General features: G+C 36.6%; 2 protein-coding genes across 2 annotated transcripts in view; one reads left to right on the forward strand and one right to left on the reverse strand.

The window, feature by feature from the left end:
* The window catches only part of pigk (phosphatidylinositol glycan anchor biosynthesis, class K), a 46,859-nt gene extending 33,263 nt beyond the window's left edge, over positions 1-13,596 (reverse strand). Inside the window, exons 1-8 of the mRNA XM_067363058.1 lie at positions 13,459-13,596; positions 11,190-11,243; positions 10,739-10,830; positions 10,290-10,425; positions 9,834-9,945; positions 9,648-9,744; positions 2,758-2,875; positions 99-209 (exon numbers count right to left, since the gene is read on the reverse strand). Of these exons, the coding sequence (XP_067219159.1) occupies positions 99-209; positions 2,758-2,875; positions 9,648-9,744; positions 9,834-9,945; positions 10,290-10,425; positions 10,739-10,830; positions 11,190-11,243; positions 13,459-13,542 (804 nt within the window). The 5' untranslated portion in view covers positions 13,543-13,596. The remainder of the gene's footprint in view (positions 1-98; positions 210-2,757; positions 2,876-9,647; positions 9,745-9,833; positions 9,946-10,289; positions 10,426-10,738; positions 10,831-11,189; positions 11,244-13,458) is intronic.
* Positions 13,597-14,866: 1,270 nt separating this feature from the next.
* The window catches only part of ak5 (adenylate kinase 5), a 139,767-nt gene continuing 136,927 nt past the window's right edge, over positions 14,867-17,706 (forward strand). Inside the window, exons 1-2 of the mRNA XM_067362955.1 lie at positions 14,867-15,179; positions 17,242-17,428. Coding sequence (XP_067219056.1) covers positions 15,120-15,179; positions 17,242-17,428 — 247 coding nt within the window. The 5' untranslated portion in view covers positions 14,867-15,119. The remainder of the gene's footprint in view (positions 15,180-17,241; positions 17,429-17,706) is intronic.

A 17,706-nucleotide genomic window follows, 5' to 3' on the forward strand; every position in this document is an offset into this window, starting at 1 on the left:
AAAAAGAAGACTTGACAAAGCATCTACATTCTCCATATTATTTGGCTGGAATTATAAACAGGCACAAATATAAAACACACATGCACACAGACACTTACCAGATCATTCATGTTGGCTTGGCTAGCAGGGTGGACTTCCTCCAGGAACTCCAGTAAGTAGAAAGTGTACTTGTCCATCAAATGGACCCCAATTGCTAAATCAGGCTGATGCTGTGTAGACAAAACATTACAGGTGAACCAATCCCAATCTTCTATACTTCCTTAATAATTTCAAATTCATATTAATTATTTATGTTCAAGGATCTTTAGAGAATCATGTTGTACAGATGTAGAGTCTAGTCTAGTGTATTACATTCTGTTCACACCAAGTCCAATGTGTCTACATAAAACAAAAGGGTAAAATGTCTGCAATAAATTATTGCATTAAAAACTATTAACAGTGTTTTAATCAAAGATCTTTTGACAAAAATGACCTTTAAATTTACTCAATATTTTGTCATATTCATTACTTTTAGTCAGTTGGGGTGATCCTGGTGTGAGCATGAATAAAAAATACTTGGATTTTTTTTTTTTTAAATGCTATTATATAAGACAAGGCAATAATTTTGACAGACACACTACCGTTCAAGAGTTTGGGGTAGGTAAGATTTTTTTTTTTTTTTTTTTCCTGAAGGAAGTCTCATTCTCACCAAGTATGCATTTATTTGTTCAAAAATACAGTACAAATTGAGATATTACTGAAATTGAAAGTTTTCTATTTTAATATATTTTAAGTAAGCAATAAGGTACGAGAGGCTGTGCAGTATCATGAATAAGTCATGGCTAAAGGCCGTTGTTAGGCATGACGCAAAGCAGAGTGCCTCCAACCCCTTCAGCCATGACCTATTCAAAATACAGCACTAGCCTTGAGTACCTTATTGCTTTTATAAAACGGTTACCACACAATACAATTATTAAAGCCAAAAATAATGTATCAATGCAACTTTCATGAAGTAAACTTCCACTAAAAGCCTTCCTTTCACCGGAAAAAATAGTCCCAGACAGTGAACAGCAACAGAAGTTACATTATTATGCCATTAGATGGTGGCAAATTCTGTCTTTATGAGTGTTTCAGTCGGTAACGAAGACTTTTATATTGAAAAGACTAGCGCTGTTAGTCACAGGAAAACCCCTTAAAGGGATAGTTCACCCAAAAATGAAAATTTGATGTTTATCTGCTTACCCCCAGGGCATCCAAGATGTAGATGACTTTTTTTCTTCAGTCGAACGCAAATTATGATTTTTAACTGCAACCGCTGCCGTCTGTCAGTAAAATAATAACAGTGATTGGGAACTTGAACAATAAGAGTCGAAAAATCTTCCATAGACAAATCAAAATTAAACCCTGCGGCTCGTGACGGCACATTGATGTCCTAAGACACGAAACGATCGGTTTGTGTGAGAAACCAAACAGTATTTATATAATTTTTTACCTCTAATACACCACTATGTCCAACTTCGTTCAACTTCCGGCTAGTGATGTCGGATCGCGCTCTGACAACGGAAGTGATGTCTCGCTCTCATTGAAGTATATGGGCGAGACATCACTTCCGTCAACAGAACGTGTTTTTTGACCTCACTAACAGGAAGCTGAACGAAGTTGGACATAGTGGTGTATTAGAGGTAAAAATTATATAAATAATGTTCGGTTTCTCGCACAAACCGATCGTTTCGTCTCTTAGGACATTAATGTGTCATCACGAGCCACAGGTTTTAATTTTGATTTGTCTAAGGAAGTTTTATTTACTGTTATAGTTGAAGTTCCCATCTACTGCTATTATTTGACTGACAGACGGCAGCGGTTGCAGTTAAAAATCATAATTTGCGTTCGACTGAAGAAAAAAAGTCACCTACATCTTGGATGCACTGGGGGTAAGCAGATAAACATCAAATTTTCATTTTTGGGTGAACTATCCCTTTAACTGTTAAAAGGACAAGATAATACATGAACATAGGACTGACCTGAAGGAAAATGCTAAATCTGAATGCAGGTAATACACTCTGCAAATAGCTTTCAACCACTCTTTCTCACAATACTCTTTCTCACAATACTACACTCTTTGCACAATACTACATAATACAGTAAGCTTCAATGAGAACTAACTATTTTTACGTTGCTAAGAGTTGTTGCTAAGGGTGTTGTGTAGCGATACACAGAACCATTGGTTGAAGCGGTCATAGCAGTGTTTTATTGTGAATAAAACACAGCTATTGACCAATCAGAATCAAGGACAGGAACTAACTGTTTTATAATATGCTTTACAGATTTGATGGCAAAGCTAAATATATTTTTTCAGGATTTGTTAATGAATACAAAATTCAAAAAGTACAGCATTTATTTGAAGTAGAAATCCTTTGATACATTATAAATGTCTTCACAGTCATGTGTGATTCATTTAATGGATCCTTGCTCTATTATTAATTTCTTAAAAAAAAAAAAAAACTCTTTCTGACCCCAAACTTTTGAACTGTATTTTAACGAATTGAATCAATCCAAGATGTGATCTAGTAGTTAGCATGATTTAGGGACACACCAAGCCTTGGTGCTAATTTGGGAGGTGTAGGTTTGATTCTAGACTAATCCCAAATCCCTGTGAATTCCTATCCATTTAATGCCCAAAATCTTTTTTGTCTATAAATTTTTCATGTGTGTTTTTCAAAGGTTATTCAACAGCTATAATGGCTGTGCAGAAGATCAAGCGCATCAGGTTTGACTCACTGAGAGCGAGTCCTCTCCCACTTGGCTGCTGGCCAGAGCCATGAGGTTCGGCGAGTAAAACCTCTCATACATGGATGCCCCCTGGCACGTGTCTATGATGAACAACAACTCATTGTACCTGCAAAGAAAGTAGGTCGTTTTAGAGCCAGTCAACTTTTTTCAACTTTAAACCACTTTTGATGTATAATGTTGCAGCTTAATATCGTTTGTGAAACAATAAGAGACAGATCTGACCTGAAGCACAGGGCTCAAGGCTGTCTGAAACCCACTGAAATACAACCAACACAGCACTCTCTGCAAGTTGTTGCCATGGTAACCAAGAACCCAGCACCCATTAATGCTCCATTCACAAAAAAATATATATATAATAAAAATTAGAAACCACTTCTGGCCATCTCAGTCGAGTGAGAGAGAGAGAATGAGATGGCTTGGAATTGCATAAACCAGAGATGTAATGGGGGAGCAATGAAGCACAAAAGGGGCTTCACTAATTTATTGGATCAAGCCTGCAATTACCACATTGACAGGCACAAAACATCCTGTGCTGTAGTGCTCTACAGGAAGAGAGGAAGCTCTCATTGCACCTCACACCAGCTTACAATGTTTACACAGTGCTGGAACCTAAACAGCCTATTAGAGCATTTATAACGCACAATTAATACATTAGGCAGCTGCAGCGCTTCAGCCATGTACATCAATACTGTATCTAGGAGCTGCACAATAAAGACTAGAATGCATGTTTCATGTTGCACTTTGATGGTACTTAATGTGTGTTTTGGATTTGTTTTAATCAATTTCTGCAATTTCCTCTAAAAGCAGCAATTGAGAAACAATGATTAAGCTTAACAAATACATTTGCTGATTGAATAAGCATTCAATAAAAGTTTATATTGAGTAACATACATTTAAGACATAACTTACATATTGCTAAGTACTTTATTTTTCTTCAGCCAACGAAAATAGTTCCAAATGAAACCAAAGCAGAATCAAACAACAGTTAGTGCCGTTACTGAATGAATCAGTGGTTATACAATCAGTTGAGTGAATGCTTCAATGACTTACTCATAAAGACAGTCAATGGTTTTATTCCTGAATGAATCAGGAATGAAAGATAATCTGGGTAGAAAAGGTGCCAAAGATGCAAAACTCCATTTTTAAAATATATCCCCTTTAAAATTTTAGTGGTTTTTAGCATGAAAATACTAAAAAAAACAAAAAAATAGATGCTAAATACTTCTTTAAAAAACAAACCAAAAAAACAAAAAAAAAAACAAAAATTCTCCACTTCAGTTTTCTCCGGCATTCACACTGTTGGCTTTATGGAGCCCATTAAATATAACTATATAACAACAACAATAATAATAATAATAAGTATTATTATTATTATTATATTTAATAATAACAATGTAGACAAATCAGTTGAATGAATGATTCAATGACTTGCTCATAAATTCATTGCTGTCATAACAATGTAACCTGCAGAGACCCATTGAAAACTCACCATCACTAATGCAGACTGAAAGTGATGATACACAGGGCAACTTTTTGAGCAATGTTACCGAGCAATGTTGCTTCTGCACTTTCCCATTGAGAACGAGCAATACATTTCTATCTGTATACTTTAGAACAGTCGTGGGCAATTTTTTGAGATCCTCCAATCAGAATGCTAGCAGCCGATCACGTGACCGGTTTGGAGATTTCAGAAAAAAATTCAAACAAGATGGCAGGGAAGCAAAGAAAAGAAGCATGAACTTATATCTTTTCACACTGGTAAGTTGTTTGTGTCAACCCAAAACAGGGAATTGTGCACAGGCTGTAATTTAACCATCGAATGTTTTCAGTTAAATATTAAAAAGATGAGTTCTGTGTAACATCTGTAGTGGTGTAGGCTGTAGGGTGTATGGCATGTGAAAGTAGCTTTTGACGAGATCGACATGGGTTCGAATCTGACTTTTGCCAAACTCGCTCTTCTCCCTTTTCCTATCACAAATCAGACCAGAAAGGCATTTATATTTAAAGGTGCCATAGAATTGAAAATTGAATTTACCTTGGCATAGTTAAATAACAAGAGTTCAGTGTATGGAAATGACATACAGTGAGTCTCAAACTCCATTGTTTCCTCCTTCTTATGTAAATCTCATTTGTTTAAAAGATCTTCGAAGAACAGGCGAATCTCAACAAAACACAGACTGTTATGTAACAGTTGGGATCAGTAATATGTATGCCCCCAATATTTGCATATGCCAGCCCATGTTCAAGGCATTAGACAAGCCAGTATTAACATCTGGATCTGTGCACAGCTGAATCAGACTTTATGCAGGTAACCAAGCAAGGACAACAGTGAAAAATGGCAGATGGAGCACTAATAACTGACATGATCTATGATAACATGATATTTGTAAATTGTCATAAACATTGACTAGAGTGGCTGCGTATCAGCTCCAGTAGCGGCGTCGCAGCTGTAAAGCCTTGTTTAAGCCTTGTTTACACTGCACGCGTGTGTGGCACGTTACGGTTGCAACGCATCTACCGGAGCTGATACGCGGCCACTCTAGTCAATGCTTGTGTTTTCACCAGCCGCGCCGCGGTGCGTTTGAGAAGCTCACTGCACCGCTGCGCTAAAGATAGGCGCCTCGCCTATTTTTGACAGACGCCACGTCCAAGACGCGCAGCTCAAATACAAAATAAAGTCAAAATAATCACCCTGTGTAGACTCACGCTCATATTTCACATCACTAGGATGCCAGAAACTGACGACAAGAGATTGAAAAACTTGAAATTTCTTTGTTTTTGTTGTCCATAACTAGAATTTTAAGTGTATTAACTTTATCTGTATGGCTACAGCAAAATAAAGTATGGCATAGCAATAAACACAATAAAACCGGACCAAATATAACAATTTAGCCATTAAAAACACGAGAAAAATCAACGAAAACAACGTTGGACAGAAAAAATCTAGTGGTCTCGCGAATCCAGCTGCTTCGCTTCTGAAATGCTTCTGGTGTGAGTTGACACCGCTCAGAGGACGGAACAAAACCTTGCCCGAGCCGTAACGCACCGCAGACGTGTGCAGTGTAAACGAGGCTTCACGCTGCATTCACACGGGGTGTCAGCGTCAATGCTTGACGGAGGGCACATCTGAAGCTTGTGCTGACGCAACCGTTATAGTGATAACAGCCAATTACATTACTTTCTGGTGTTGCACAAACGCAACTGGCTAGCAACTGCTCTAGGATATTTGCATAAGGCGATCCGATTGGATGATGCCTGCGTCAGTTATAAGCACAATATATCCTGAAAAGGAACTTAATGCAGTGCACATGCTGGCTGACACACAATGTAAGCACATGAACAGAAAGCTGCGTCTCTCAGCATGCGATTGACAAATTGGTCGAATACACATGCAGTTATGTCAAAATGCCCATTGTGTGGAGTATTCATTCTTATTTTTAATACAGAAATTAGATAAAATAACACAAAAATCTATATTGTGATTTATATTATTGTGAAATATAATTTCTCATATCGTAAAATAAGTTTTTTTTCTTATCGCCCACCCCTAATAGTTTGGTTCAATGCAGCTGCTTAACAGTATTAAACTTGAAAAAACAGTAACAGTGTCGCTTTTTTTTTTTTAATTCAACTATGCCAAGGTAAATTAAATATTTAATTCTAGGGCACCTTTAATTATTCTAGAATGATTCATTCTTTCCAAATAAAACTATTCATGTCATCTGGTGAAACTGTTATTGAATTTTGAAAAACAAAATAATGCAATGTCAGTTTTTTTTTCCAATATCAAGCAGCCTTTTGATGGTATTCATTTCATAAAGCAAAAACAAAAATAAAAAAAGAGAGAGAGAGAGAGAGAGAGAGAGGTTAAGACCGAAGATAAGCTGTACCTGATGCATTTTACAGTTTTAATCAAATGTTACACTGTGGTAAAGTTCTATATAGAAGAGAACATGCCGATTTCACACCGGTCTGCAGAAAAACCGCAACAGGCTGAATGAAAATGTAAATCCGCTCTCTGACAGTAAATGGCGCTTTTAGAACAGCAGAAATAGAGCTGCTTTGCTGGTAACCTCTGTACACAAAGCAGCGCTGGTCTTATAATAATGCAGTCTAAAGGTAGGGACATACCAAACCAACACCAACAAACTAGCGCTGATGAAAGCCGACCATGTTGTCACATCACGTCGCCTGGTTCAGGGGGAAAAAACTGCACTTGAACACTACAGCTGACTGTCAGCTTACACGTGCATTCTGCGCCTGCGTGTAAAGCAGACTGTCTATTTCTCCAGATATATTCATCCTTTAAAAGGGAATCCCACACTGCAGGCCTCAGATACAAAATATGTAAACAAAGCAGTGCGTGCTTACTGCTTTGAATATCATTCATGCTGATAACTTTCTTTTCCGCTCGGCTCATGTTGATATTAAAATATTCGCCCAGAAACACTCAAGTAAAGCCCAAAGTATAGTTCACTTTTACGCGTATTGTGACGCGAATTCCGTCATCAGAAGAGTATGCGCATACTGTATGTGCACAGCTGGATTTTTGTAACCATGCGGAGGTCGCACATGCGCATATATTATTATTTTTTTGCAGTAATTAGTTTATCCTCAAGGTGGCAACCGTGCCCTGGGGGCGTCGATTCATAAGGTAGTCAAAGAAAAACTGCATAAACAGAACAGACCGGAACGCATGCAAGCTACAGCGACAATGGAGGCCTACATAGATGAGAGATTGTGTGAAGAGGTTAGAAAGCACTCTCATTTGTACAACTCTAGCATGAAATGAATGCAAAGATGTTTACACAGGTTATAACTTGTGACGAGACATTGCTCAAAACTGTGCATACGTCGAACGCCTGAATGGACCAATCTTCAATTATGGAATTATGGAGTCAAATGAAGTATACTTTCCAAGGTTGTGCGTTCGACTGTGCGTGAACAGTAACGCACGCTAGTGAACCCAGCCCACTGGTTACCCGCGGTAACTGGTAACCTGTGGGGCGGGGAAAGAAATTGTCACTTTATTTGCATTATTTGCATAAAAAAAAAAAATCCATATATGTTGCGTGCAATTCCCTATAGCCTATATTAAATATTTGTGAATATCTATTTTCATATTTTATTAGGTTCTTTGATAAAGTTACAATACGAAGGCCGTAGCAACGTAACTTGCATGATGTCCCCAAACCTTTGGCATCACGTGACACGTCACGAAAGCGGCGCGCCTAGCAGCTCCCACAGCCAGCCACAACAACAAAAACAGAGAAATAAAAGTGAAGATGGAAGATGAGGTGCGGGAGAAATCGAGGTCAGGAATTTACATAATTAAAAGAAAAAAAGGTCAGGCTGCTAAATCCAATGTTTGGGACCGGTTCTCAGAACTAGTTGGAAATAGCAGGAGACAACAGCAGTATCGGCTACGTGAAGTGCAACTCGTATGAAAAAATATACAAACACGAGAGCCACAACACGGGCACTTCCAGCATGTCAAGACATATTTCTGGGGTGTCAGTGACAAGTCTCAAAATATTACCGCTTTCCTCAAAAGTAAAGTAGCAGCACATGTCAAGTCCGAGGTCACAGACACTTATGTTGAATTGTGCTGTCGAGATTTATGTATTTATGGTTCATATTCATAATCGTATGTTGTTGCCAGTTTACAGGGCGATGTTTCCAAGCACTTTCAGGCTAAAATAAAGGCTGTTTTCATTTACATTACAATGCCTAGTATGTCTATTTAATGGTCGCGGGTGCAGGGCGGGGCAGGTTGTAAAAATAGATACAGTGGTGCGGGGCAGGCTGGGGCGGGCAAAATAATATCATAAAAGCAGGACCCGGGATGACATAAGATGACGTAAAATGATAACAGCATTATGCCTGTAGTGTCTTGACTTCTTTGTTGGCTGTTTTGCTATTATTCCCATTCACTGACTCGTTCACTAAACTAAACAGCCAATCAGAGTTTTCTCTCTGACCAACAGCCCTGAATCGGCCCAGAAAAAACTGACAGTGTCTGACTGTCCAAAACCAAAGGTGCAGAACACACAGAAAAAAACTAAGTTGGCTGACGCTCAAAAAAGGGACTGACACTGCCTGACGGCCAATCATTGGCTTGGTGTGCGCTTGGCTTAATAGCTCCAAATATCTCTTTAGCTTAACTATAGATTGCCAACATACAAGCTAGCTAGCTGCAATGTGTCATTTAGCTGAATTTTTAAACATGCAAATAAAACTCATGAATAATACTAATTTACAAAATAATTGCAGTAGGACATGTTCTATACAACTTAACCAGTGTAACATTTAATTAAAACAGTAATAAAACAAGATATTCTGTTATATTTTCTGATGCCTATTAGTCTGAGGCCGTTTCACGTGATGCCTACTTGTACGAACTGTACTATACTATTGTACTAAATGATGTTGTTTTTCCTGAGACCTGAAGCCTTTCAGTCTGAGGCGTGATGCTGTTTCATCCTGATGCCTTTCTGTTTGAGGCATGATTCCTTTTCATCAGATGACTGAGATCTGAGGATGTCCTAAAATGTACATCGTACACTCGGCCAATCAAATTCAAAGACGGCAAGTGAATGGTTGCTGGTTCTAATTTATCTTACTAATTTAGTTTCTATGCACATTTTTATCGAAATCATTTCACAGTACACTCATTATAGTGGCAGTCTCCCTGGAACAGCCTAAGGTGACATGGCTCAAGGGCAGAACAGTGATATCCATGGAGGGATTCAAACCTATACCCATTCAATTATCAGCCCAGCTCTTTCACCACGATCCAACACCATGTATACATTAATGAAATCATGCCAAATACATAACAGTTACTGCATTTCCACTGTAGCTCTTTCTATAATTACCTCCTCTTTTGCCACATCTGCTCAAAAGCATCAGCCAGCTCCATGTTGCTGATCTCCTCAGAATCCTGGAACTTCAGGAAGCCATTTCCACCATGACCTGTGAAAATGGAGAGTCATGGATTCAGGAAAAAGGAGGAATAAAAAAAAAAAAAAAACAGCCAGCAATGAGTCTGTTAACAGTCTGACCCGTCAGGTAGATGAGAATGTTGCTGCGGTCGTCTGATAGCAGACGTTTGGATCGAGGGGTGCTGGGGGGAAGACGCCCTGTCAGAACTCGCAGGAAGTTCTCTACTGTGACCTGCAAAACAAAAAGAAATGCCTTTAAACCAAGAAATAACTGTCACAACAAGCAAGCGAAAAGGTTGGTCTGACTTTAAGTCTTTCACTTTAGATCTATATGGATTTACAGTGACAGTGCAGGTTACTCTGTTATGGCAGACAGGCGACAAGTAACTGTAAGTAACTGAATCATTCACTCAACTGATTTACTCAAAAACACTTGTGTATTGCTCAGAAATGTGGTTGATTCTGCTTTGACTTTGTTTTCATTAAGTTTAAATCATTTTCTTGTGCTGAAACAACTAGCAGAGCTTTCAACATCCAATATTAGTGATATTAATTTAAAACCAAGAGCAGCTTCACCTCATATCCACGGTAATCCACCTCCACATCGTCTCCATACACATTGAGCTCCATATTCTTATGACTGAACACAGTGGCTGGTTTGGGGTTTCTATAGTTACAGGCCATATCATCGGCTAGCATCAGCACAATGTGACTGGAAAAGCAGAGCAAACACATCTAATCAGAGTAGACAGGAAGACTTTTACTGTGGCTAGAGACACAAATATCACTGCCTCATTGTGACAAAAGAGCACATATGCTGCTATCTCTGGACAACACAAATTAAGCAATGGAAAAACAATGGGTAAAAGACTATATAAATAATATGTCACCAGGAGAGAAAAATAGTTGATATACAAGGGATTGGTCCAATTATATTGTGATGGAAAAAGCCAGTTCACTATTTTTTAATTGTGTCTAGAAAAGACACTTAACAACATAATTGAAGTAAATCACCTGAAGTTTACCTGTCTGGAATGCCCAGTCTCTTTACGCTCCTGTATACTGACAGCGTGTTCGCCACATGCCGATAATTAAACCAGAATCTAGACGTGCAGACCTACAAAAATCATGGAAAAGGCAGCCATTAAGACAACAAGTTGTGAAATTGTATATTCATATATATATTTAATGTATTAAAAATAAAAAAAAATTATCAGGGGGAAATTGTGATTAAAAAAATATTTTCAAGAGGCCTTCAAATATTTTTGAAAACAATGGGGGGCCTTGGAGTTAGAAAGGTCGAGAACTACTGCTCTAATATGTAAGTTGACAGTGAGAATGTAGTTTACCATGTTGAACAATTAAGGGCTATATGAAAACAGTATGCTTAGCATATGTTGTTCTGTCATTATGTTTTAGCACGTTTATGATTTTATGCATAAAAAATCCTTATACATTTTCAAAAGTCAAACTTACGAGGACTGCCCAGTTGTTGGTGTGGCCACTGCTGAAAAACTGTCCAGCTTGTTTCTAAACAACAATTACAAAATGAAATTGCTCAATTAATGGTGTACAGATGAGCAAGACTAAACAATTTCAACTCAACTCAATTTGAAACATTTGATTCCTTTGTATATTTGTACATGTTTTGTGTCTCCTTAATGCAGACTATAACTGCATTATTATTTTAATCAATCTGTGAAATGTAAAAATGACCTCTTTTAGTTAAATTCAAGGAGAAAAGAACAGCAAAATAAGGCCATACATATAGACTTTGTTCATTTTCGCCACTGTATGAAAGTTTATGAAAGGCACTGATATTATGGAAGTAATATAGTAGCAAAGTGCTAAAAAAAAGAATAATCCTTGTCAAAAGAAGTACACTGTAGCATACTTTTTCTGTTTCCTTTTTTTTAAAGATGCAGTGTGTAAATTTTAGAGGCATCTAGCACTGAGGTTGTGAATTGCTGTCCACCGCTCAGCCCTCCATTTCGAAGCACACAGAGAAGCTACGGTGGCCGATACAGGACAAAGATGTTGTCGTCTGAGACAGCAGAGAGTAGCCAGTCAAGCACTGAGCGTGTACTTACTTCTAACAAAGAACGGACTCTGCCTCTATTAAACCAGACGACTACTACTACAACTATTACTACTACTACTTCTTCTTTGTGCGTAGTGAGTAGTGGCGATGCAAGCTGCCTCTAAAAACACCAACGAAGAAGAAAAACAACTTAGTGAAACACAGTGATGAAACGCACACTTTAGAGCAGTTTGTCCGTTTAGGGCTACTGTAGAAACATGGCTCATTTTAAGGTAATAAAAACATAACGGTTCATTATGTCTTTACAGACCACTGAAAACATAGTTATGTATATTATATTCCATTTCTGTCAATAGATCCTCCTAAATTGTACACACTGCACCTTTAAGAGTACTTATTATGGAAATAATATACTTTAAAATAACATACTGGTGCAAACTGAATGTAATGTTTTTTAGACAATAAATTGCATGTTATTTACAATTAAATGCAATAAGTTGGAGTGTTTTCTGCCCCACTTAAATGGGACCTAACCTTAATATGTAATTTCATGATTACTTTTATTGTCTATGAAATATGGTTAAAGTGTACCGTCAAATCAAATAACACATTTAAAGTTACATTAAATAACATTTAAAGTTATAATTAAGTACTATGCATGTGCTTTATTATGTTAGTTATCACATCAGAATATGTTTACTTATTTAAAACATGATGATTTTGTGTCTGCGTGTGAAGTAAAACTTTTACTTGAAAATACTACACTTTTTAAGTTTAGAAAAAGTAGTGAAAGTGGTCTTTTAGTTCATTAATATATTATCTGCAAGTTTTTAAAAATATACTTTAAAGTTTTGAAGTACACTAGACATTTACATTCAATACAAAATTACTGTATAAAATAGCACACTATTTTTTTTTTTTTTAAGCATGTCAAAAATATTTGTGTTAGCTTTAAAATGAGGCCACGGAATCCAAAGAAAAATTAAAATTTTATAATTTTTTTGACATTTATATTGTGAATATATTTTATATTGCTGCCATTTATATTGTGAAAATTATGTATTTGTGTGGATGTGGATGTTTGAACACATCACATCCAATGTAAGAAAGAACTGAAAGAAAACATTTGAAGATGACAAGACAGTCTTGCACAGAGTGAATTACAACACTGACAATATATTGCAGTTATTACGTTTGAAAACTAGTTCTGAAAAAAAAAAACATGATATTTTACATTTGCTCATTCTTTCAAAATGTTTTGCAAAATTGCAAGTAAGATGACAAAGAAATGACTGACAGACTTTTGCTTTGTTGTCATCTGAACAGAAAACTGTGAGGAAACATAATGACATAAATAGTTGACTGATTAAACAAAACCAAATGCCCACAGAAATGTGCTGTTTAGAACAAACTGGTCATCATAATGTAACACACAAGCTGTGTTTCAAAACCTAGTAAGCTGCCTACCTATACAGTACTGTATTTTTGGGCATCACAAGCACGCTTTCAAATCAACCAAGCTCAGTATATGTAAATGTATGTGTGTTTGTGTGTGTGTATATATAAAATAGACATAACATAATAAAAGAAACATTTAAAAAAGAAACCTTAATGCTGAGCTGAGAATATTACTGCTGAAAGCTTCACTGCCCGTTCAATGAATCAAAGTGACGCTTCACAACAGCTATGAATAAAGACACTTACCTCAACATAATTACTGTATACATGTGGCATGAAAACAAGCAAATGAATACATGCACATATTGCTATTAAATTGTAGTAATCCATTTCAGTTAGTCACCGGTTTAGTGACTGGCTACACTTACAACGGCAACCAGGAAGCGCTTTACTTCCGGTTTGATTAAAAGTCCCATTTTCCTAAATAAAAGTCATACCTCTGCTCCGATATTTAGAAAAAGCGGACGCAGGACACTAATATATGATTATGCATTACATTTTATCACTTATTAGAAATAATAAGTGTTCTGAATGTTAATGTATATAGTCTTTTCAGTGATAAACCATTACTCTTTATAAAACAGATAGTGCATGCTAATTGGTCAACACAGCAGTCCAGTCAATCAGTCAAAAATGATAGCTATAGTAACAGGTTTGGCTTGTTCACCATGTCACTGCTCTGTTGTCATAACGATTGTTATTTTTGTCACATATCAAAGATATATTGTAGGCTATAGGCTAGCCTACTACACACTGGACCCTCCCATAGAACTTTTATCCCAGGTACCATAAATTGGGTGTCCCTGGTCTCGTTTAGCTACCATATGGGGGGGGGGGGGGGGAAATGAGGCATTGAAAAATGTTTAACATACTTATTTGTTCATTTTATAAAATGATAAGTAGCTATTTATAGGCCTATCATTTTTATAACCACAATTAGCCAACTGAATTTCAAGAGCATTGCAAGAATGATTATAAACTACACCAGATTAAACTGAAACAGGCTATTTGTTTTCATTTGTTTTCAACAGGCTTCATTTTCTTCATCACTTCAGGCCAGAGCAGCAGCTCATCTCATCTCACATGATGGATGCTTGAGAATTCCACTTACACGATTTACACAATGTTATATTTCTAGGCCTATTTATCAGCAGCACTGGAACACTGACAATGGATTAAGTGAGACTGTAGGACAGATGGAGGCTAAAAATGTTCAAATCCATCAAGCATTTGGTGCCTGTGTGACACTCACTGTGAAAACTATGTCAGACTGTTACTATATAGGTTACAATGTGATATATAATGGATACATGTTAAAATATTGTACACTGTATTATGACCTATGTAAAATATTAATGTTTAAACTATTAATTATTCCTTAAGGCAACATATTAAAAATACAGTAGGCTAGCCTAAATGCTTGAAAACGTTGTCATGTGCACACAATACAAGATATAGGCCTATTCAAACAATATTTATGTTTTAAATAATCTAAATAGGCCTATCAAAACTTTTTAAGCGCTTTTTTTACACACAGCATCTCTCGCTAACATGCTCTAATTTCCTCCTCTGAACTCCAGAGACGCGCATCTGTCGTCAGGACGCGCGCATCAGCTGGCCAAACACGAGTCACTCCATAAGCGCGCGGGCAGCGTGCAGGTGTATCGCGTTGTGTCGGCGGTTTCAAACACTGACGTGAGATACTAAGAGCAAGACAAAAGGAGAGGTTGGATCAAGCATGTAACATGCACAACGATTTACTGAGAGCGAAGCTGTCTTTCTCTATCTAGTTTAGTAGGCACTTGGAGAATGCGTTAAGATCGCAACAACATCACGGATTTGTGAACCTGCAACAGAATACATTCTACAGTCAACTCAACAGGATCGAGAGTTTTCCCGAAACAGATATGAACACCAACGATGCAAAGGAATATCTCTCCAGAAGAGAGATACCTCAGCTTTTTGAGGTGAGCATTTATGTGTGAACTTTTGTTGTGGGGAAACCTAAAGAAGATGTTTCCACATCATAGCCGTTAAAAATAAAAATAACATGAAGAAGTTACTAGCATTGGGATGCCTGATTGTTGGGAATCAGTACTGAAATATGCGAATGCCTATATTGTTGATTCGATACACAGATATTAAAAAAAGGTCATATAAAGTTGATGATTCATTATTAAAATGTAGTGGTTTATTTAAAGATGTACATGCTGTAAATAATGTAAGCTGACCGAATGGCTGAGTGTTGCATTAGATTAGATTATATGCTATATAAATTAGAGAGGGTTATTTACGCCCTTATTTGCTATAGTGTGTTTGCGTTTTTACGCACGAAGCTGCCGATCGGGTCTGAAACTAAGCGAGTCAACATCGCCGATTGTCAATCGTTGTTTATTATGGTAGGCGTGCTGTCAGAAGCCTACACATGCCTCTCAAAGTCAAGTCATACAGAAAATAACAGGTTATAACAGGCTTATTTAATGACTGGTTTCAACGGAATTTTACAGTGACCTACTATTATTTTACTATTGTTTTGAGAACAATAGGATCATTTCGATTCTGTACTGTTAGTGCTTATTTACTGTATGTCCTCTTGCTTAGAGAGTTTGGAACTTGCTTTGGAATATTCTGGCCATATGAGGATGATGATGATGATGATGATGATGATGATTTGCATTAGGGTATTTCAAATGTATAGAAAGGTATGTATTTAAGGAGCTGTCACTCATAACAATTTCTTTTTCAACCATTTAATCACTTTTTTTTTTTTTTTTTTTTTGCATTCAATAGTTCATTTTAAATCATTTAAACAAATTATATGTTCCATAGTTGCTAAAGGGGGTCATACAATTATCATGCATAATAATTATCAAAGAATGAGCAATATGTTGTCAAAGTCATTTGAAAAGGTGCCACACTGCAATATATTGACGCAAGTGGTTGGAGTGATCGTATGACGAAGGAAATTTAAACAGAAACAGGAGAACACAGCCACTACCGAACAAAGAACTGAAGAAACTATAGGGCTTAAATACACAGGGAGACAAAATGAACTGAACAGAAACAGGTGCATGTAACTAATTAAGAACACTAGGAACTCAGGTATGCTACAGGCATAACAGGAGCCGAATACAGTGAAATGAAACCAAAACTGACTCTACTCATTATATATATGCTGCATGTATGTACATGTGTGTGTGTACCTGAAATTATCTTCTAAAATGAGCATTTTTATCAAGCTTGTATGTTTATGTTCAGTTATTTCACTTTAATGGCATTGAAAAGGACCTATTAATTGCCATTAAAGTGAAATTACTGAGTTTGATAAAAATGCTAATTTTAGAAGAAAATTAGAGGCTTTGCATCTGAAGTCTTCATATATACCGTGAACCCAAAATGTATTCAGATACCTTGAACATTTCATTCATTAATACAGTTTATTCACTATAAAAAAAAAATAAAAAAAAAATGGTAATAAAATATGACAAGATCTCAGAAATAAACTGTGTCAGAAAAAAATAATCTTAATTATGTCAGATAACACTTAAGCAAAACATGGTCAGGTTAAAGTGTCTGAATAATTTTTGGTTCCAAATTTGTATAAATTTTACTGGTAGTCCACTGTATGAAGATTTTTTGTGTATAATATGTCACAGTTTACTTTATTAAATGAACTATAGTGTCCTGCACCCACTAGTAAAAATATATCTAAAATATTAAAAATGTCTGAATAATTTTTGGTTTGTGTATATATGTATATTTTTATTTTTTTAATATATATATATATATATACATATATATATATATATATATATATATATATATATATATATATATATATATATATATATATATATATATATTTTTTTTTTTTTTTTTTTTTTTTATTATAATATCAAATAGGCTGCAGTATCCCTTAGTATGTACATAGATAACTGGATTAGAACATAATAAAAAATGTATGTAAATGGTGTTTACATAATTATTAATTAACACAGTATACCTCCCTGATCTGTTACTGATTTCCAGAGTCTGCTGACTGGTCTGATGTACTACCGACCGGATGACCCTTTAGACTATCTAGAGACCTGCCTTAAGAAGGTGAAGGAGCTCGGTGGGACTGACAAAGTTCGGTGGGACACATTCGTCGGACAGGAGAAGAAGTCATTACCGCCTCTCAATGGTGGGCAGTCACGCCGATCTTTTTTCCGAAATGGTGAGTAGGAGGTGTTGTCATCAGCCGACGCAACTCTAAATTGTAGGCGATGCTGAAATTCATGCAAACTAGAACTGGCCACAAACTGCTGTGTTGTTGAGTATTGCACAGCAGGCTCTTTATTCATTATTTGGATGTTGTTAGGGCATGGCAACCATCGGTAGGGGTTTTCCTGTCTTTGTGCTGGGCAACATTGTTCTACCCACCTCGAAGCAATGAAAAAAGGCAAATGAATGCAAAGTACCTCTACAGTAAAACACGTCCTCTAAACAAAACCT

This window comes from Chanodichthys erythropterus, chromosome 16, assembly GCF_024489055.1.
Source record: "Chanodichthys erythropterus isolate Z2021 chromosome 16, ASM2448905v1, whole genome shotgun sequence".
In the NCBI taxonomy this organism is placed as follows: domain Eukaryota; kingdom Metazoa; phylum Chordata; class Actinopteri; order Cypriniformes; family Xenocyprididae; genus Chanodichthys; species Chanodichthys erythropterus.